The sequence below is a fragment of the Nicotiana sylvestris genome, chromosome 6 (genome assembly GCF_000393655.2).
Source record: "Nicotiana sylvestris chromosome 6, ASM39365v2, whole genome shotgun sequence".
NCBI classification, from domain to species: domain Eukaryota; kingdom Viridiplantae; phylum Streptophyta; class Magnoliopsida; order Solanales; family Solanaceae; genus Nicotiana; species Nicotiana sylvestris.
The window spans coordinates 92,249,344-92,271,206 of NC_091062.1; the positions used below are offsets into that span (position 1 = coordinate 92,249,344).

General features: G+C 39.1%; 1 protein-coding gene across 1 annotated transcript; it reads left to right on the plus strand.

The window, feature by feature from the left end:
- Positions 1 to 1,975: 1,975 nt before the first annotated feature.
- Positions 1,976 to 12,619, plus strand: LOC104238260 (uncharacterized). The gene is made up of 16 exons (XM_009792578.2): positions 1,976 to 2,186; positions 2,266 to 5,034; positions 5,123 to 5,251; positions 5,388 to 5,579; positions 5,672 to 5,724; positions 5,834 to 6,173; positions 6,341 to 6,410; positions 6,542 to 6,703; positions 8,807 to 8,920; positions 9,288 to 9,472; positions 9,560 to 9,775; positions 9,860 to 10,135; positions 10,303 to 10,450; positions 10,556 to 10,689; positions 11,624 to 11,710; positions 11,787 to 12,619. The coding sequence occupies exons 2-16, from the start codon at positions 2,320 to 2,322 to the stop codon at positions 11,871 to 11,873; spliced, it is 4,908 nt and encodes a 1,635-aa protein (XP_009790880.1). The 5' UTR covers positions 1,976 to 2,186; positions 2,266 to 2,319; the 3' UTR covers positions 11,874 to 12,619.
- The last annotated feature ends 9,244 nt before the right edge of the window (positions 12,620 to 21,863 follow it).

The following is a 21,863-nucleotide window of genomic DNA, read 5'->3' on the forward strand; positions in this document are numbered from 1 at the left end:
GGAATTTAGTTTATCATTTGCTTTAGCTTATAGTATAACTTTTGTAGTTGGTATATGGATTTTAAAATATTAATCCACTCTAATAATATTTTTTAATCTAATGTATCCGAAGAGACACTATAATTTTATTTATAAGAAACAGACTTGTAAAGCAAATACTGAAAGTAAACCCAAAGAATAATGCAAGTACGACATTGGTTGTATTTCTTGTCTTTGAGCATACTCAATCTTTAAGTGAGTGAAATTTGGATTAACTACCTTACCAATTAAATAATATGGTTTGCCTAAAAACAAATGAGAATATCTTATTAAGAATTAAAAGAATATAGAATATGACTTTCTCAAGTAGATGTATTTTGGATTGATTGGCATAAAGAATTTGAGGACAACAAGGAAAAAGTTCAAAGGAAAGGCTGACTTTAATTTTTTTTTTTAAATTTTTTTTAATCATGGAAAGGCTGAATTGATATGGTGTGTCTTAACTCTTAATTAAAAAATTGTGAAACACAAGAAACTTAACATGTTTTTAAAACATAAAGCCTTTAAGGGTTGTAATATTTCTCTGTGAAAAATTTACATTGTAATATAAGCTATCAAACGACCCTTAATTTTGTGTTCTTCACTTTAAAAAACAAAAGCATCATATTTCGAATTTTTTAGCAATCATTGCAAATCTGTATAATTGGGACCATGAGCCCAAACGTGAAAAATGAAATGAAGGGTGATGAACAAGTTAGAGACAGAGACAAAAATTATTTTTTTTATAAAAAAGGCAACTTGTGATCATATTGTTGCCCTTTTATTGGAAATTTATAAAAAAAAATTATATTTCATGCTATGTTATCTCTCATACATATATCCTACTAAAAGTAATACAATAACTACTCATATTATTTACTGGTACAAATGCTTTAATTTTCAAAAACGAGTTAAATTTAGATGGAAAATGATAACATTTCTTATACTTCTCAAACTTAAATTACTTCTCTCTAATTTCTATATCTACGTTACGTATGTTCTTAAGATATCATATGAAAATAAAGTGTTAAATAATTTTTGTCTATTTATAGTAATGCGTTTGTTATCCTCTTGGAATGAAAAAATTATACTTCAAGGTTTATTGTGGGGTGCTTACTCTACTCTCCAAAAAAAAAAAAAAAGTTACTTTTATGCAAAAGAAAAATGAAGCAAGAAGTAATTATATTTTCTAAGTATTAATAGTATTTATATTTTAAAAGCTCAGCTTAGTGAAGATGAATGTTAGGTTCGGTGCTATATTACTGGACAAGTACGTTCACATCAAGAATTAACGCTAATCTAGCAAGGTACTTTTTGTGAACTCAACTAGCTTTATGCACCGGTTCCGAAGAATACATATAGTATTTTTTAGATCATTTTTTTTTCCAATAATAATTAATTGTGATGTTCAAATCAATTTGCATAAATTTCAACTAATTTACTTGATAAGTGCTATATCACTTAATTATCATTATCCATCAATACTTACACAAATATGAATAATACAATCGTTGTTGGAGTTTTAATTTTAGTTTTCGAAAAGTCATTTTAATTTTTCAACCATAAAGTCACTATCTTAGGAAATTTTACTTCAACTTTTATAAGTCAACCGTACAAATCGTTTTGTATTATCACATAAGTTAAAGTTAAATTACAAAATAATTATCTATAATTGATATTCATTAATTATGTAAACTAAATTAAACGGCTAGAATTGCTTAAACTACATTATTAGTATAAAATTCTATACCTATTATTACACATAGCTTCAATTTTTCTTAAAACTTCTCCTGCTCCTTCTTTATACCAGTTGCGTCGCATTTCCATAAAGTGAAAAATCATTAGCATAAAGGTAATAAAATCTTTAAAAGAAATTACATCACCAGAAAGAAAAAGAAGTAATTATAACTACTCCAATCCTAAAAATTGCCACCTTAATTTAATTTCCATTTTTTCTCCTCATCCCACTGTTACTATAGTCCAGTTCTCTATCTTCCCAAACCTACCCACCCCCCATATCTTCATTCTTCGTATCCCCCGACCTTTTTACATAGATTTAGAGAGAGAGAGAGAGGGAGAGAGAGTGACACTGTTTACTTACCTATACTACATATATTATATTTATATAGAACACACTCTTCAACGCCGATCGATTGTGCTTTTCACCGGTAAGTTTCTCTATTGCTGTCTGTTGAACATATTACATATGTATAATCTGTGTAATTGGAGGATTTTATACGTATTTAGGGGCATGAAATAAGGTATATGCCTTCGGTTAATTCGCCATAGGAGAGATCTTCTATGGGGCCCAAGAAGCGCACCGTCGCTCCTCGCTCCAAACCCTCAATTTCACCGGCGGCGGTTCCGTCTGTCTCCGACGATGGGTCGCCGCCGTCGGCGCTTGATGCTGAGCAAAAGCTAGTTTTAATAAATCCTTCAATTTCGAACGGATCGTTGAGTAAAAACGGTGCCGTACTGGTATTTGATTGTGAGAACAACGGCTCATCGTCGTCGGCTGCTTCTTATGCTTCGATTAAGCTTGAATGCGAGCGTGCCCTAACGTCCCTGAGACGCGGGAACCATACAAAAGCCCTAAGATTGATGAAGGACCTGTCCACTAAGCATGAAAGTTCGCCTTATTCGGCCTTGATTCACCGTGTCCAGGGCACAGTTTGTGTGAAGGTTGCCTCTATTATTGATGATCCTAATGCGAAGCAGAGGCATTTGAGGAATGCGATTGAGAGTGCTAGGAGAGCAGTGTCGCTGTCTCCGTACTCTATTGAGTTTGCGCATTTCTATGCTAATTTGTTGTATGAAGCAGCGAATGACGGGAAGGAGTACGAGGAAGTCGTGCAGGAGTGTGAAAGAGCATTGGCAATTGAAAACCCCATTGATCCTGCGAAAGAGAGCTTACAGGAGGAGAGTCAACAGAAGATCTCCCCTGCTGAAGCTCGAATATCTCATATACGCGGTGAGCTTCAAAATTTGATTCAGAAGTCAAATTTTGCTTCCATTTCTTCTTGGATGAAGAATATAGGAACTGGGGAGGAGAAATTCAGGTTAATTCCAATTAGGAGGGTGTCTGAGGACCCAATGGAATTGAGGTTGGTTCAGGCTAGAAGGCCTAATGAAATTAAGAAGGCAACTAAGACACCTGAAGAGAGGAGGAAGGAGATTGAGGTTCGGGTAGCTGCCGCTAGGCTGTTACAGCAGAAGTCAGGAACTGTCAAATCACAGAATGAGGTAGATAAAGATTTGGATTCAACAGCAGGATCTGGGCAGAGAGCAGGTGAGAGGAGGAAGAGTGGAAATGCAAGGAAGACTGCTTCTTCCACGGAGAGAAGGAATTTGGTGCAATCATATTGGAATTCCATGAGTTTGGATGTGAAGAAAGAATTGCTTAGTATTAGAATTTCAGATCTTAAGGCACATTTTAGTTCGTCTAAGGATCGTTTGGCTATTGAAGTGCTATCTGAGGCTCTTGCATTTGCCAAGACAAATAAAACTTGGAAATTCTGGACATGTTGCCGCTGCAGTGAAAAATTTGCAAACTCAGAATCACACATTCATCATGTTGTGCATGATCACATGGGTGCTTTGCTGCCTAAAATGCAATCAGTTTTGCCTCAAAGTGTGGAGAAAGAGTGGGCTGAGATGCTTCTGAACTGCTCTTGGAAACCATTAGATGTTAATGCAGCAGTGGAAATACTTGATAAACAATCAAGATCTCAGGGTCATGGTTTTCTAGATGAGTCCTATGAAAGAGATGATGGAGAGGGGTCAAAGGATGACTTTTTGGAGGCTTTCTGCCATGAAGACGAGTGGGGCACATCACCTAGAAGGAGGAAATTAGGGGATAGACCCAACAGAGATATGGTTGAGAGTAGAAAAAATGATAAGATCTCAGACATTGACTTTATGGATTGTGATGGAGAGGGTGGTCCGAAGATTCATTTACTTCCTGAAGGCTTGCCGCTGTCTGATGACCCTGAGCGAGTAAAGCTTCTTGAAAGAATCCATGCTGTGTTTGAGACTCTTATCAAAAATAAATATCTTGCTTCAAGTCACCTCAGCAAGGTTATTCACTTTGCAGTGGAAGAGCTTCAGGGTCTTGCTTTTGGCTCTAAACTTCTTAACTGCAATATTGATCAGAGTCCTTTGTGCATATGCTTTTTGGGTCCCGAAGAACTTAAAAAAATACTAAAATACTTACAAGAACTTTCTCATTCTTGTGGCTTAGGTAGATATCCTGAGAGAACTGGTTTTCTGGACGAAACAAGCAATGGTTGTCATGGATTTGACGATCTAGAGAAAATAGTTTTCAGTGAGGATGACACATGTTTGTTGTTTGATAAGCAGTTCCTGCAACACAATCTTTCTCCCAGCTCGTGTCCTAATGCAGTTTCTAATGATAGACCTGCAGCAATTTTGTCTGGTAATCAGTACCAAAATGGAGTTATAATTGATTCAGATGCATTACTGTCCTGGTTATTCACTGGTCCATCAAGTGTGGAAGCACTAGCATCATGGACACGTGCAAGAAAAGAGAAAGCTCAACAGGGTATGGAAATTCTTCGATTGCTTGAGAAGGAGTATTACGACCTACAGGGTTTGTGTGAGAGAAAATCTGAGCACCTAAGTTACGAGGAAGCACTGCAGGCAGTAGAAGATCTTTGCTTAGAAGAGGGTAAAAAAAGAGAACATGAAATAGAATTTGTCCGGCAAAGCTATGATTCTGTCTTGCGGAAGCGACGAGAGGAGCTCATAGAAAGTGACAACGAAGTTACGATTATCAGTAGGTTTGAGTTGGATGCTATATCAAATGTTCTGAAGGAAGCAGAATCTCTCAATGTAAATCAATTCGGATTCGAGGAAACATACGGTGGTGGAACATCTCAATTTTGTGACTTGGAATCTGGCGAAGAGGATGATTGGAGACTGAAAGACTATCTGCATCAGGTGGACTCTAGCGTGGAAGTTGCAATACAGAGACAGAAGGAACATGTTTCCATTGAGGTTGGTGCATCAGTTACCGTGTAGTGTTCCTTTTTCGATTTTCTGTGTTGCTTTCTTGCCTTCTGAACTTACAATTTCATGGGTGCAGTTGAGCAAAATTGATGGTCGAATCATGCGGATGGTTACAGGGATGCAACAGTTGGAAGTGAAGCTTGAGCCTGCATCTGCCCAAGATTACCGGCAGATTTTAGTGCCTCTATTGAAGTCATTTATGCGGGTATCTACTGTTTTGAAGCACTTATGCTGCTCTTAGGATCTTTTACCGCTGTTTGCCTTCCTATCCTCTTGTCGTTTAGCCTTTGTCTTTCTTCTTCTGAATTCTGATTAGGATGATTGTTTTTTCTCATTTTTAGGCACACTTGGAGGACGTGGCTGAGAAGGATGCAACTGAGAAGTCTGATGCTGCAAGGGATGCTTTTCTGGCTGAACTTGTTCGTGATTCTGCGAAGAGTTCAAGTGGGGGCAATGAGAAGTCTAAACATGCCCATGAAAAGACAAAGGACAAGAAAAAAAACAAAGAGTATCGAAGAGCAAAGGATTCAAAGGTTTGAGCTGTGGGTCAAACTTTGGTATCTGAAGCAGTTGTTTATGTATAATGCTGGGAGGAGGTATAACATGTTTCCTCTTTCTTGTGCAGCCTAACAGTGGTAACGAAACGCATGTGCTTCGCCATGAGATTGTGGAAGATGTGTATGTCTCTTTCTAAAGACCTATTTCTCCATTGACATACACTCTAGTTATGCTTCTGAGCAAACCCTCTACAACCTTTAATTCATTTCGCTGGTATGTTTTGGTGCAGCTCATTTGCTGCTCATGATGGCGATGATCAAGACAGTCAAATTCCTCAAATTGGTAATTCCTTAAATCTACAGGAGGAGGAGTACAGACGTATGATTGAGCTTGAAGCCGAGGAAAGGAAGCTTGAAGAGACTTTAGAGTATCAAAGAAGAATTGAGAATGAGGCTAAGCTGAAGCATCTGGCCGAGCAACACAAGAAATCTGCAAGAACAATTCAAGAGAATATGGGTGCAGCTATGAATCTTGAAACTTGCCCTTATCAAAAAATGTATCCTGACATTTACTTGAATTGTTGTGATATTGATCAGAAAATCAGTGAGCAATTGAAGAGTAGCGAGAAGGTTAACACTCTGATTCTAGGCTTTCTTCTGTTAGAACCTTTGACATTCTGATTTCTCATGCTGTTAAAACTAAGGCCTTGAAATGTCTTGATGGTACACCTTGACGATGCTGCTAATATCTTTTATACCTATGAAGTGATTGTAACATATGACTTTCCTTGATGCAGAACAATGTACTTCCAAACAGTTTAGAAGGTCCTTCAAAGAACTTTCCAGAAGTAATGGCGCAAAGAGATGGTATGGCTCTTGACTAGTGACTGGAATAATTTATACTTCCAAAGTAATCTGTACCGCAAGGTTCCAGAGTTAGGATGATGTCATCTGAACATGCTATCATTTTTTCTCTTATTCTGGATTGTCAAACAAAGAGAGTCCAGAGGATGGTGTATTGATAGCTGATAAACGATCTGCAAGAAAAGGCAGGCGCCAGAAAGGTTCGACTAAATTTAGTGAGGGGAAGTATCAATCTGGTTCTTCTGAAAGGGAAAATACTGCAGTTAGTGAATCAAGAGCTCTGGATTCTTCACATGGTGAGTATGTATTTAGCTGCTTCTTGTTTCTGTATGGTGACCTCTTTTACTTCTCCAACTTGAATGGGTGGTTGATGCTTTTGCAGTTTTCTGCTAGTCGCTGTTATTTTTACCTGTAAAGGAGTTCATAGTGTCAGAATCACAGATTTCCTGGTTGTTAAAAAAAGCTGGTAGTCTCAGAAAGCATTTATTGTTGTAAAATAGGAATTATGTACTTTAAAAAGTTTCTGTGTACCTTTTTTTCCTTGCATTCATTTTTTGGTTCCTTTTTACCTATAATAAAAGTGGAAAATATTGTGGTTGAATCCTTGCCAAGTTTTGAAGGTAGAGAGGGGCTGAGCAATGCCTGGCACTATATGTATATCCCTTATTTACCAAAAAATATAATCCATGTCTTGGTGCATTCAGTCTGTTGGCAGTTTCTCTGGAAATTTTTGGGTTTCCTCCTCCATGCTTGCTTGAGTTTAGTCTTTGCTTTAGCATCCAGAAACTGCTAGAAACAGAAGACAGGCGTATGCAGAGGGCAGCAATACTTGATTTATTTTTATTTCTCTGGCTTTTATTTGTGTAGGTTTTTCGCAGGCTTGTTGGTCTTCTACCTTTTAACATGCTTTAGTAGTTACTTCAGAGTTTAGGGAAAGCTTCTAGTATAGGTGTATAAAAATGATGATCTTTTTGGATTCAGTTAGAATTCTACTACTCCTTATTGACTCTCCTGTATTCCAGAAAATATCCAGTAATCTAAACGTACTTATCGTGGCCCTTGAGTGACAGTTTGCCAAATGAAAATGAACAGTTGCATTTTGACGGGGTTCGAATCAATGAAAACTTAGCTCAAGATAGGGCACAATGGAAGAAAAAAATTCATATAGGTGATACTTATTAGTTGAGAATAGGTCTTATACTTGTAAAGAAATTCTACTACTATTATTATTGTTATTATTATTATAGTGTGTGTGTGTGTATTAACTTCTTTTTTACTTTCACTTTTATTTTATTTTGGTATGACGGTGATATAAGATAAGCTTAAAGAAAGATGTGAGGATTCATATAGCTGGCCCCAACGGGACTGAGGTGTAATAGTTGTTGTTGCTGCATGTTAAAGGGGATTTCATACATGCTCGATGACTTTAACGTACCCCATGAGTGACTGCATTCAGGAAGTGTCTGTTTTATAGTTTAAATTCCTTCTTGCTTTTTTTTAATCACTTAGTGTTTAGTTGTTTGCTATATGCGCAAATGAATGTGGGCTCAATGGCAGTGCCTATTACTTTGGAAAAAGCTTTGGGATTGTTGAAGAATGATATTCTCGTGATAACTCCGCCTGTGTCGTAGTTAGTGTCTTCTCTATAACACAGCCGGTCCCAAGCCCGGAGAAAGGAGGAGGGTCGTTTTGTTGACCCATTGACTTGAAACACAAGTAATTTTTTTTTTTTAAATATTGAAACAGAGAGTTCATTGTTCATTTCATCAAAGATAGATTGACTTGGTTTAAATGTTATGACGGCTTCTAGGATTGGTACTTTATTGGTCGATTCACAGTTATAAGCTGTCTTTTGTAAAGTTGGACCACATACAGTAATTGAATATTTGAAACAAAGAAATCAACATCCAAGCTATTTACTGTTGGTATCAGAAACAGTGATTGGTCACCCCAGTCATCTCTTCCATTTCTTCATTGTTTTACTTTAGAGGAGTAAGTCATCTTGGTTACAGATGAATGATATTGTAATTGTCGCATTACTTGACCATATACTCAAGTTGGCATGTTACGCTGTTGCTAAACTGTGAGAACAAATTTAGTACCAGCTCTATGATCCTTTGGCTAAAAAATCTTTGGAGTCACTTTTATAAAAGAAAAACATTTGGAGTTATTTGGCCAAGTTGAGATCCTATCCCCTTTACTGCCCCCCTCTATAGAAATTAGAAGAAAAAGAGCCAAGCTGGTGCCCCCTCTATAGAAATTAGAAGAAAAAGAGCCAAGCTGGTTGGTGGCAATATGTGCTGTGCCAATATTTTTCCTTTAAAATTCAACTACAAAACTGTTTTATGCTCTGCTCTGTTGAAGTGAACTAAATTCACTACCATTTAATTTTGATCTAGAAAAGAATGGTACCAGAGATAGTGGAACAAAGACATTGAGACAGCTACATGTGGAGGAGGATGATGAAGAAAGGTTCCAAGCTGACCTTAAGAGAGCTGTACGCCAAAGTCTTGGTATGTCTATTATCTTTCTTCGCCGATAACAAGCTCCCCAAGATAGTTTTAATTTTTGTTAACTTAGGCTGTCTCTATTTTGTTTTATTAGTAGTCTACGATGTTCCCTATCTGTATCAAATTCACTGCTTAAGCTTGATGATTAGAAGGACTACTTATCTACCCTCTGTTTCTCCTATCTTCTCTCAAATTGAGACCCTCTCAAATGGTTATGAATTCTGAAGGAGAATGGCAAGCTAGTTTGAGTCTTGAGAAGTGGTGGTGGCGGCTTAGGTTTTTCCATTTGTCTTGAAGAGTTAACTGCTTTATATTTTCCCTCTCCTGAATGTTCAAGTGACTTCTCCCTCGTTCTCTCTTTTTATGTCAGACGCATTCCATGCACATCAGAAATTACCCTTGAAGGCAAGTTCAGGGGCACAGAGGATGTTCTCTGAAACCAGGGATATGGGTGGTGAAATAAGCGTTGGGAATGTCAATGAAATGGATGTATATGGCACTGGGCTAAAGAATGAAATTGGAGAATACAATTGCTTTCTAAATGTCATTATACAGGTTAGCGTTTACAAGTGCTAGTTCACTTTGTATATCGTGTTTCAAAATTTCTTGAATATCAAGTGTGTTCTCTTTTCCCCGTTTTAGTCATTGTGGCATCTAAGACAATTTCGAGATGAATTTTTGAGAAGAACACCATCAGAGCATGATCATGTTGGTGACCCATGTGTGGTATGCGCTTTATATGACATATTTACTGCTCTGAGCATGGCTTCTACTGAGATGCGAAGAGAGGCTGTTGCTCCTTCTACTTTGAGAATTGCCCTCAGCAACCTTTATCCCGATAGTAATTTCTTCCAGGAGGTAATATGAAACTCTGTTGAGCACCCTCATATATTTCTAGGAGACAGCTTCTTTGATTTCAATTAACAAAATATTGACTCACAGGCTCAAATGAATGATGCTTCTGAAGTACTGGGTGTGATATTTGATTGCCTACATCGGTCATTTATATCAACCTCAGGTGTTTCGGATACTGAATCTGCAGATAGCAGCTGTATGGGCTCTTGGGATTGCTCAAGTAGTGCTTGTATTGTGCATTCTCTTTTCGGAATGGATATTTTTGAGCAGATGAACTGCTACAATTGTGGATTGGAGTCCAGACATCTGAAGTACACATCGTTCTTTCATAATATTAATGCCAGCGCTCTCCGAACAATGAAGGCATGTTCTTTGAGGCAATTTTGTGATGGCACATTAGTTTCCGTTCAGTAAATTAATCTTTTGAAGTTCAGCAAGACATTTTCTGGATAATGCGCAATTTGCTTTACTGTTATTGCGGGTTATTTGCTTTCTCAACAGTTTACGGAGTTTTTTGTTCTTTCTTTCAGGTTATGTGTCCAGAAAGCTCGTTTGATGAGCTTCTGAATCTTGTTGAGATGAACCATCAGTTGGCTTGCGATCCCGAGGTTGGTGGATGTGAGAAGCTTAACTATATTCATCACATTCTCTCTGCTCCGCCACATGTTTTCACAACGGGTAACTATATTTTCTGCCCCCCTCCATTTTGGTTGCCATGGGTGATGGAAGAATCTTCGGAGAATCATATTTGTTTCTCATGTAATTTGTTTTCCCCCCATGCAGTTTTAGGTTGGCAGAATACTTGTGAGAGTGTAGATGACATAAAAGCAACATTATCAGCTTTATCTACTGAAGTGGACATTGGCATCCTTTATCGCGGTCTTGATCCGAAAAACAAGCATTACTTAGTTTCTGTGGTAAATGTTTGGTATTCTTTTGTCTGCTGTTTCCTTCTATGTATTTCTAGGGGCATTAAAGTATTTAAATTTCTCTGTACTAGCTCGAAACAAAATATAATCAAGTCACTGAAACTCAATATTCAACTCCATCCATATTTCAGATACTCAATTTCCTGCTCCTATTTTGATAACTCTCTCATGTTTCTTGTAAATGTTATATTGTAGTTTCAGCTCATTTACTTGGTTCATAAAACCATGTCAATTGTTTATTGCTTTTAAAATATCATGTGCAAGCTGGTTCATCCTTCTTTTTTATCATTTCAACTAATTGATGAGTACTTTTTGTCATCTTTCATGAAGAGAAGTACTTTTGTGATTGTTTCTTTTTTGTACATAACGCCTTATTTTCATGAAGATGAGTAAAGGTGACTATTTGATCAGGCCGAGTTCATTTTATTCCATTTTTCGGTATTATCTTGTTTGTTTCAAGAACATTGTCTATATTGTTCTCCAGTCTGAGCTTGGGCCAATTACAGATCTCAAATATAAAGCTTCTTTTTGGTTTGGGTATTATCTTGTTTGTTTCAAGAACATTGTCTATATGGTTCTCCAGTCTGAACTTGGGCCAGTTACAGATCTCAAATATAAAAGCTTTTTTTTTTTTTGGGGGGGGGGGGGTTTCTCCTATGCGGATATTTTCTGTACTAATCCTAATATGCTTGAGCTTTATGTTTCTTTGCTCATCTGGATATGCTTAAGCTAAAGTATATCTTTCATGTTGCTGAGTACAAGGATTACTTTGTTGTACGAAAAAAGTAGAGTAGGAATACTTACTATGTGAGGTACTTTTGGTTATTGAACCATCTTCTGTTTGTATTCTAACAAGTGTATTTAATTCTGGTGTGGGATGTGTCTAAAGATGGATGATCTTATTGCTTGATATTTATTTCAGGTTTGCTACTATGGACAGCATTATCACTGTTTTGCCTACAGTCGTGATCGTGGACAGTGGATCATGTATGATGACAAAACCGTGAAGGTAATATTCTGTTTCTTCTCATTTTTCTTTCTTATTTTTTAATAAGATTCTGTTATTATGGATATTTTATATACAGGTAATTGGTGGCTGGGATGATGTTCTAGTTATGTGTGAAAGAGGGCATTTGCAACCGCAGGTCCTTTTCTTCGAAGCTGTAAACTAGTCCAGCTAAAAGCTGATCTGGATTTTCGCTGGTTTCTTTGAAGCTGTAATATATTTCAGCTTAGAAAATACACCTCCATATACTGCAATGAAGATGTGCCATTGGGCTTCTCCATTCAATCGTCAAAGGCAAGATGATACTTGTGCACTGATGTTATTCAATTGACCTGCAAAGTTACAAAATCATGTGAGAAACTGTACTATACTGTCAGAAGTTTGTTGGGATGAAGAGAAAGTAAAGCAATTGGTCTGCTACCAAGGAAAACTTCTTCGAATTTGTGTATTACGATGGAGTTTTTCAGAGGATAGGAAAGAAAAGTGTAAGTTTTGGTGCGCTTGATACCTGGTAGCATCGGCAGAGTCAAGTTTTTGCAGCATCCGGAAATTTTGGAATCCTTACAATAATAAGGTGGCGTGGTTGAAGAAAGAAGTACTACCCACCAGTTACCTGGTCACGAGGAACGTATAGATGTTTGATTTCGCATTGGTAACTTAACCTGCTATTGCCAGATATTGCTTCTGTACACAGGAAATTCTAGGTAATGATCATATATCTTCCTTTTTCAATGTAAGCAGGTCTGTATAGATTGGTCTTTTAAGTGATGCAGCGAATAGTAACTCTTCATTTATTTTGTTTTTCCCTCTTTGAGGAAAAAAGAATTTTGAGTGCCCAGAGGTTATGGGAACTTTGTATTACGGATGTCTACGATAATTTAATGAAAGGGAAGACCTATGTTTGTTCTTCAAGCCGAAAAGCACCTCAGTAATTCAAACTTTCCCGTTTGACTTTTTTTAAATTCCAGCTTGAGCTTCCGTCTTTTTTTTTTTTTCTTTTTTTTGTTGCCGATCATGGTAGATTAACATGTTTGCCTAAGTTTCTCCGAGGCTAAAAGTACTCTCTTTAAAAGTTTTTATCAAAGTTGAAGTGTTTGACTAATAGTTTGTTTGGCTAAGCTTCTAAAATTAACTTATTTTGAGAAGATTTTTTTTTAAAAGTACTTTTGGTGAGAAGCAGTTTGTGTCTGAGTAATTAATTTGAAAAGTACTTCTGAGCAATAATTAGTGTTTGGCCAAGCTTTTAAAAGTGTTTAAAGTGTTTTTTTTCAAAAATATTTTTCAAAAAAGTGCTTTTTGGATAGAACCTACTTTTTTTTTACTTCTCCAAAATTGCTTTTACTAACACTTTTTTTCAAAAAAAAAATCACTTTTGAGTAAAAAAAAGAAGTGCTTTTGAGTAGAAGAAAAAAAAGTATTTTTGAGTAGAAACAACAAAAGTTTTGGAGAAGCAGAAAAAAATTGTCTCTCCCCAAAAGTACTTTCTTGAAAACACTTTTGAGAAAAATATACTTATCAAAAGTTTGGTCAAACATTAATTAATACTCAGAAGTACTTTTCAAATTAATTAGTCAAACACAAATTATTTTTCACCATTTCTTTTGAGAAAAATACTTCTCAAAATAAGTTGATTTTAGAAGCTTGACCAAATATGCTATAATTATGGGGTTCCGATATTTGTTTTTCTTTTCTTCTTAATGTCTTGTTGTGTTTTTAATTGTATTTTCTTCAGGGAGAATTACACAAAAATACAGTTTACCTACATACGTTGCAGCAGAATAACCCAGTTACAACTTTGCAAATCTGTAGCCCATTAACAACAGGCCAAAGTTTGAAAAATAAGCATTTTTTTTTATTCTACAGATCTTCAAGCACGAAAATTCGGTGATTTTTTATTCTTCTTCCCCAAGTTTGTATATATTCCTATTCCATCTACAAAAATTCAAATTCATATATAATGCAACTTGAAAACCTTAAATTTTCTTCTTTTCCAAGTTCCAAATAGTATAAATAAAAAATAAAAATTGAAAAAACTATTGGACGTTCATGAATTTGCAAATAAATCAACAAGAAAAGTCGATTTATATATAGATTGAACATATAAAATTTTAATTTTAGATTTAACTACACATGTGCATTACATGTATAATGATGTATAACTTTGTATAAACTTGTATATACAATCTCTAATAATGTATACCAGAAAAATAAGACAAAGAAAAAAAGAAGAAAAGTGTCAAACATCCATGGATGCCTATTATACACGTACAATGTATATACACACTTATACATTAAATATCTAATTTATACAACGTTGTATGCATATATACACACTTATACATATTTATACAATATTGTATAAGTGTGTATAAATACTACCTGTACAAATTTACACTAGAAAATACCTTCTGTCCATCACCACATTACAGTTTTCGGTGGTTGTTGGTGTTACATTTTTCCGTCGAGGTTTTGGCATTCAAATCTGGGTTTCACCAGTAGCAAAAGATGAAACAAAAACTAAGAGAAATAAGAAAATATGAGACGAGGTCGCCGGAGATGCTCTTTTAGGCAAGATCTGATACTTTTAGGCCAGATCTGATAGTTTTTGGACTGATATGCCAATTTTTTTTGTGGTTCCTTAACCTCTCTTTTGTCAATTAACTCAAAAATCGAAATCTAATTGACATAGAATGCGAGGATTATCACGAGTGTGTACAAAAAAGTTCTATAATTTAGGGAGAACGAAGAGAGAGGCAAGTGAAGAGAGATTGAGTATGCTGGGAAAGAAGAAAGAAGAAAAGAAAAAACCCTAGAAGTATGTCTTTAATAATGGGCTAAACACCGAAAAGTTTCTTTCAAATTATATACAACCTAGGTCAAACCGGATAAAGACTTCAAACCTAGACCACTTTTAATTGGACTGCTATGCCAAGTGGTTAAATACGTAATTCTTTCTTTTCTTAATGCCTTGCAAAGGATGTTGACAAGTATATTTATTACTTGAGTAAACCATGTCAACTTTATATTGTTAAAGTAGTTTGTTTCCCTAAACATACTTTTTGATAATTGTGGTATTTGGAATAGTTTGCACGCAGACAAATAGGAATAAATTACTTGTGTTTTTGTTTCGTTGAAATTTGAATATGAGATCTTAAATTCTCAACTCACTTTATTAATCTCTAAATTACACTCTTGGGTTTATCTTAGTTTCTTTCCCTATTCAAATAAACAACCTTAATTTTTCATCTCCAGATTGCTATAATCATATAAGATCTTAAAGTTGTGTGAGGTCAATAAAGTTGAAATAGTGTCGTAACCATTAAACAATTTGGATTTGGTTTGGGTTGTCTTACCATAAAATATTTTAGTTAATTCTTCAAATAGTCACTCAATTTGATAAATTTTATCTAGCAAAGTTACTCTTTTTTGTTCCAGAACAAAAAAGTTACTGAACTATTTATTTGTTTCTCCAAAAGCCATACACATCGATAAAGAATATAAGAACCATGAAAAGATAAATTTATCCTTTAATGTAAAAAAAATTTATTCGTTTTATCTAACCATGAAAATATCGATTATTTTTATATGTAGAAACTCAAGGCTCCCCCCCCCCCCCCACAAACCCTAGAGATCTCAAAATCCTACCGTTGGAAAACAAAATCATATTTTTAGAAATAATAATAAAGAAAGTTTATCTATTTACAGTCTAAAAAGTTTTTAAAGTTTAATCTATTTTTTGGTAGTCAAACAAGTCTCTTTTCAGATTTAAATTAATATTAAAAATGTTGATAGGTATTGTTCTTCTTATCACTCTAAATAATTGTCTTAGAACATATTTTCTACTTGTTTACCGTGAAAATAGTAATAATAATTAAATTTGTTGATGAGACTCTAAAAATACGTGATCCATTTTTATGCTAGTTTGTTAAGCAGTTGATGCTAAATATATGAGATTTAGAGACGAAATAAAGTAAAGGAGGGAGCTACGATCAAACCGATAGGTTGGTTATTTGGGGGCCTCAGACTTGCCGATTTGGGGCCTCGAGGTTGATCCCGGGCTCGGCTACGAGCTATTGAGGGTAATTGCTATGTGACTAACAGTTATAATGAGATTGACGGAGGCTCTTTATAGCCAATGATAAGCAATAAATGATGAACAAATGTGGAGATAATAAATGAGAGCAATAATATCAAGAGAGTATGTTAGAAAGTGAGATAGAGGGTTCCTGTATATTTTTCTTGTGGAGTAACTGAAAAACGACCAACCCTTACAAAGTGATAGGAATCCCCTTTATATATAAGGAAAATCCCATCATAGTACAACAAGCATTAATGACAAGGATATGGAGATGTGACCACTAAATGACACCCGGACTCGGGTTTTAGAGTAGCTCCCTAGGTTCTGTCAGTCCTAGCCATGTGCCTTGGGAACTCCCCGTTTCCTCCGTGGCTATGATTGACATTATCATAAGATCGAGTGTCGACGAACCTCGAGGGAGGAATCTCGATCGTAGCCTTGTAGCCCCGGGACTTCGAGACGGTCTCTTGAAGGTGCTTTGATAATGAGAAATGGAACCCTCCGATTTCACCGTATATAGATAGTCCCCGCGTTTCTTAGAGAGGAGCGATAACAAATGGTTTTGACACCTAACACTTCGGACTTCCCGCAGTGATGTTACGCCGACGATATCATACTTACGATGTAAGTCTCCACGATAACCGATACATCCCATGGACTTGTCTTTTCAGCGTCATTCAATATGCTACCGATTCCCATTCTTCAAGGCGACTTTATCGCCGTCGATCCAATTTCCAATGGCACATTGATTGCGCCTGTCGATACGTCTTCTAAAGACATTGATGGCACTGTAGGCCACACTATCATCCCCTATAAATGGGGCCTTTCCATGCTAACTTTTTATTCAAGTGTTTCTCAACATCTTTTCATTCCTTTCTTCTCATCCTCATTATCCTTCTTTTATTGCTACCCGCCATGCCTGGGGTTTCTGATCTTAAGATCTTATGGCGGCGTTCTTACCAGCCGTGCCATGGCCCTTTACTTGGGCTTTGCTGTGCTGACCGAGATTACACTGTCTCGTTGTTGTTGTTGTTGTTATTGTTACGGCTATCACTGCTTTCATCATTAAACCGAGGTGACGAGACGAAGGGGGTCGGCCTGTCCCGACTTGGGGAAATATTTGGACTCTACACCGCTGCTCGGGAAAGTGTTCGGACTACATACCGCTACTCACTCTCCTACCCTGGCCTGGTGCTGCACTTCATCCCTCGGGTCTTTTTCCAAGGGATAAAATGGCGCACCGGCCGTTAAGCTCGCACGGCACGATATCCCGGAAGGTGGACCCGGAGCGGCCGTGCGTGTAGGGTTGAGGCCCGCCGAATCTTCAACCTTTGGCTTCGGCGGGCTATGTCTTTTTTTTTTGCCTCTTCTGTATCACCTTCCTCTTCTTTGCCTTCCCGCTTTCCTCTTCTTCATCTTCGCCCTTCGAGATATTGCTCCGAGGGATTGAGCTGGGAACCTATAGGAGGTGGCAGTCGAAGGTATCACCGTCGAGGATGTATGCTCGAGGGGGCGGAGCTTGGAGATGCTGATACCGGATATGAATCTTCGAGAGTAGATTAGGTCCTAGGCTTTCACTGCGTGTGTACCCTCTCGCTTCTTTGCTTCTGTGTAAGAACCCCTCGTAGACCTTTGTAATCATATGTAAGGACCCTTCGTGGGCTTTTGTAATTAAATGTTTCATGAATACGAAGATATTTTCTCCAATTTGTCTTCGATGCTTGCTATATGTGGAGACTCTGAATGCATGGCTCCGTCTGCTGTTGCCAATACCAAACCCGGGTGCGAGTATTCTTTTTGGCCTTTGGCCGAGTAATATGGCCTTGCGCGGAACCCTTTGCGATCCCTTAGATTGAACTCGAATCGGGCCGATGGACTCGGGTCGCTGGGACCTTGACTTCGAGTATAATGAAACTAACATTTTGGGCCTTGGAATCATGGTTTATTAGTTAAACTCTGCGGTAACCTTTGAGAAAAAATTTTCTCGGAGGCCCGTGGACAGGAGCTGCCATTGATCTCTCGAGGGCAGTCCCCGAATGGAGGTTCGTTCAAATTCGGACCACTTGGAAACTCGCTCTAGGCTTAGCGTAAATAGCCTTAGGGTGCTGTAGATAGATTTTGAAAAAGGGTTTGTCCGATCTCAGGCGGTACCCCGGGGCCAGGCCCATACGAGTGCGGTTTAAATGCTTATTTCCTTGGAGCCTGAAGCCCCCGAGGTCGAGTACCACCTCGGGTCTTATAATGGTGTCACTGGCTTTCTGGAGCCTAACCTTGTTCTGATGGAGGTCCTCGAGGTCGGGTACCACCTCGGGACTGGATAAAAAGTTATTGGCTTCTTGGAGCCTAACCTTATTCTGGTGGAGGTCCTTGAGGTCGGGTACCACCTCAGGAATGGAGAAGAAGTTATTGGCTTCTTGGAGCCTAACAAGAGGTCCTCGAATTGGGTACCACCTCAGGACTGGAGAAGAAGTTATTGGCTTCTTGGAGCCTAACCTTGTTCTGGTGGAGGTCCTCGAGGTCGGGTACCACCTCAGGACTGGAGAAGGTTTTATTGGCTTCTTGGAGCCTAACCTTATTCTGATGGAGGTCCTCGAGGTCGGGTATTACCTCAGGACTGGCGATGTTGTTTTTAGCCGGTTTTGAGGCAAACAGACCGTCGTTGTTTCTTCCAAATATATTCGTGGAAGTTTTTTGCTCTTTAGGGGATCCCACCACTTTTAGCAGTTGCCCTTCTTTTTCTGCACCAGCCTTTCACTACTCCAACACTAACGCACTTGCACATATTTCCGCTTTTGTTCTCTAATTTCGTCATAGCCACGACTGCTATGTCAGGGTCTGTCCGACATGGAGGGGAGAGCTCTGCCTTCTGCATTCAGGACCAACGAGAGTATGCATTGAAGGTTGCTTCTTTGATAGGAGAAAAATATCTTGGGTTAGTGAGAAAAGACTGCGGATGGGAGGAAAAGGTAGCACCACAGATACTTCCCCCGGGTGAGGGCATGACGGACCGTGCCGATGGATTCCTGAATGTGTACATTATCCTTTCACATTGGGCCCCCTTGACAGGGTTGTGCTCAACTTCTGCCTAGAATATCGGGTTACCTTGGCGCAGATCCATCTGTCATTTTGGCGAACAGTGCTGATGATGAGATTTTTCGCGGAGAAGGCGGGGCTTGACTTTACTCCTAGTCACCTTATCAGGTTGTAGTGGCCCTTCCACCATCGAGGTCTGCTGACCTTACGATGCCAATCAACCATGCCCTTTGTTGTTGACGATGAGGAAGATGAAGATCGGGGATGAATGAGTCATTTTATCCGAGTGCGAACCGCTAACATTATCCACGTGGAGCTTATGCCATTCCCTGAGGAATGGAATTATAAACGTAAGTGATGCATTTCGAGCTTTCTCAGTTTTGCCTATAGCGAGAACTGGTTTCGTAATCATCTCTCCCTTTCGAGGCGAGGTCGTGCTCCTCCAAAGAGGGGGAAGGGTTGCCGACTTCCGGGCTGAAGAACGATAACAATGAACGAAAGGTTCTTTCACAGGGCGATGGCGCTCAAAGTAAGGTAGAGCGGGATCGGGGCTTCGGAGCGGAATCATCATATGAGCTTGTCGTGTTCGCAGCTCCCGGTTCTAGAAAAAGGGTTTCTCTGTTGCTGTCACCTTCTTTTTTTGTTGATAACATTTCGGGAGATGCTAGAAACTCGGGGCCGCATACACCGAGCGACCGTGCTTTGATTAGAGTAGGCTCTTTCAGGGCCAAAGGGACTAGATTGGCAGGTGTGCATTCGGCCTTTGAGGAAGCCCAGTGGCTTCACTTTGCGGTGAGTTTTGGCACAGGTTTTTCGAGCTTTGCGCCTTCCCTTCCTTATCGAGCTTTAATTTGCAGGCATTCGACAAGCTTATGTCTGGGTTGCTTCGTTGTGAAGCCAGGCTACGGAAAGCTCTGGATGAGGAGAGATCCTTGAGGCTCCTTTGTGACGAAAAGGAAATCGAGCTGGTACACTTGCAGTATGAGGTGGGCCGGAGCCTGAATTACGAGAACCACCTGAAGGAGCATGCAGTTTTCTGTCCCGGATGAGTGTGCATTCCGCCTCCTGGTTCCAAGGGCTAATACTTAGTTTATTTCAGTTGCAGAAAAAGATGGAGGCCCTGGAGTGCCTTCGAGATGAAGTTGGCTGGGCCAGGCATGAGCATGATGAATTGAAAGCTCGGACGGAGGTTCAGGCTTTAGAGGGGAAGGATGCTCTGGCCAAAGTTCCTATTTTTGAAGCTCAACTTTGCATAGCTTGTGACAATGCTTTGGTTCAGATAGAAATGATTGCAAAGCTCGAGTCTGAGCTTCCAAAAATCAGGGCTGAGATCGTCGATGCTCGGGCAGAAGCTGCGATGAGCTGGACTAAGGCTGGCCGGGAGGTGGCGATATATTCAAAGGACGCTGTCGATGCTCAAGCTGAGCTGAGAAGGATCCACAACCGTGAAGGGATGGTTGAAGAATATGCTCGCTACAAATCTCGAAGAAAGACCCTCAAAGAGATCTGTGCTAGGGGCTTCGCCCTCTCGGAGGAATTGACGTTAGCAAGGGCGGACGAGCGTGATGCTCGGTTGCTTTTGCCCGATGCCGAAGAAAGCGAAGATGAGGCCGACAGGCTGTAGCCCCTGCGGGGCATAGATTTTGCCATATGTATGTAGCATTTTCGAAGTACGTTTATAGACGGAGATTGTACTTTTTCGCACATGTGTATGAAAGAAAATCTTGCAGCTTTATTCCTTTCGTATCCTCTTCTATCTCGATTCTGACCAGGCGGTATGGTTTTTGCGTTGGTAGGAATCCTCAGAGTAGTGATGTGGCCCCGGGGCTTATTGGATTGGCTCGTAGGCTCTTACTCACTTAGACATACTTGGGCCACCTACTTTGGGCTCAGTCCCCGAGTCGGGCATCGACTCGAGCTTATTTGACCTTTGAATAGCCGAATTTTAGGCTGGCGACAATGGCTCTTATGCTTTTGGTAGATGCAACCCTTTAATGTATGCGGGCTGGCGACAATGGCTCTAACACCTTGGGTCGAAGTGACCTTTTATGCATGTAGCCTTGAGGCTCATTAGGTTGGCGACAATGGCTCTTACGCTTTTCCCTTAGGCATATGTAGTTAACTATTTTGGGTTCAGTTTCGAATCGGGTTACGACTTGAGCTCATTTTGATGCTCAAGTTTTCAGATTTCAAGCTGGCGACAATGGCTTTTATGCTTTAGGTCGATGTGACCTTTTGTGTGTATGGCCCTGAGGCTCATTAGGCTGGAGACAATGGCTCTTATGCTTTGCCCTTAGGCATATGCAGTTAACTATTTTGGGTCCAGTCTCCGAATCGGGTTATGACTCAAGCTCATTTTGACCCTCAAGTTTTCAGATTTCAAGCTGGCAATAATGGCTCTTACATTTTAGGTCGATGTGACCTTTTCTGTGGCCCTAAGGATCATTAGTCTGGCGATAATGGCTCTTACGCGCTTGGTCAATGCGACCATTTATGTAAGCTTTATTTTCCCCTCGTTAAGGACTTTTGAAGTAAATTTTACCTGACTCATCGTCGGTTTGGGAAGAACCTTAATTTCGAGTAACTTGCGGCGATATTCGAGCACCTCGGGAGGTTTGGCTTGGAGGTTGAGTAGCTCGAAGCCTGTGATTTGGAGCTGACATGGTCGAAGCTCTTTTGCCTATGCCGAGGGTAGCCTGTTTAACCGGTTCTTTTCGAAGTAGATTCGGAGTAATTTAAAGCCCTGTGTAGGCTTGCGAAAATGGCTCTTACGCATTATAGCGACGGTCGGGCGTCCCCGAGTCGTGTTAGTTCGGCTGGTACAGCTATGTGACTGGAGTCACTTGTGTTTGGCTGGAGCCTTTGAGTCCCGAGTGAAGTAGTTTCGGCATCTATATCGAGGGTATGCCCTTTTAGGGGTCTTACAAGTTCGATATATAGCCAAAACTTTGGGATCGAGTCTATGCCTTTAGTGAGGTCTTACAAGTTTTACATTCTGTTGAGGTCTTACAGTTTTGCATGCCGTTGAGGTCTTACAGGTTTTAC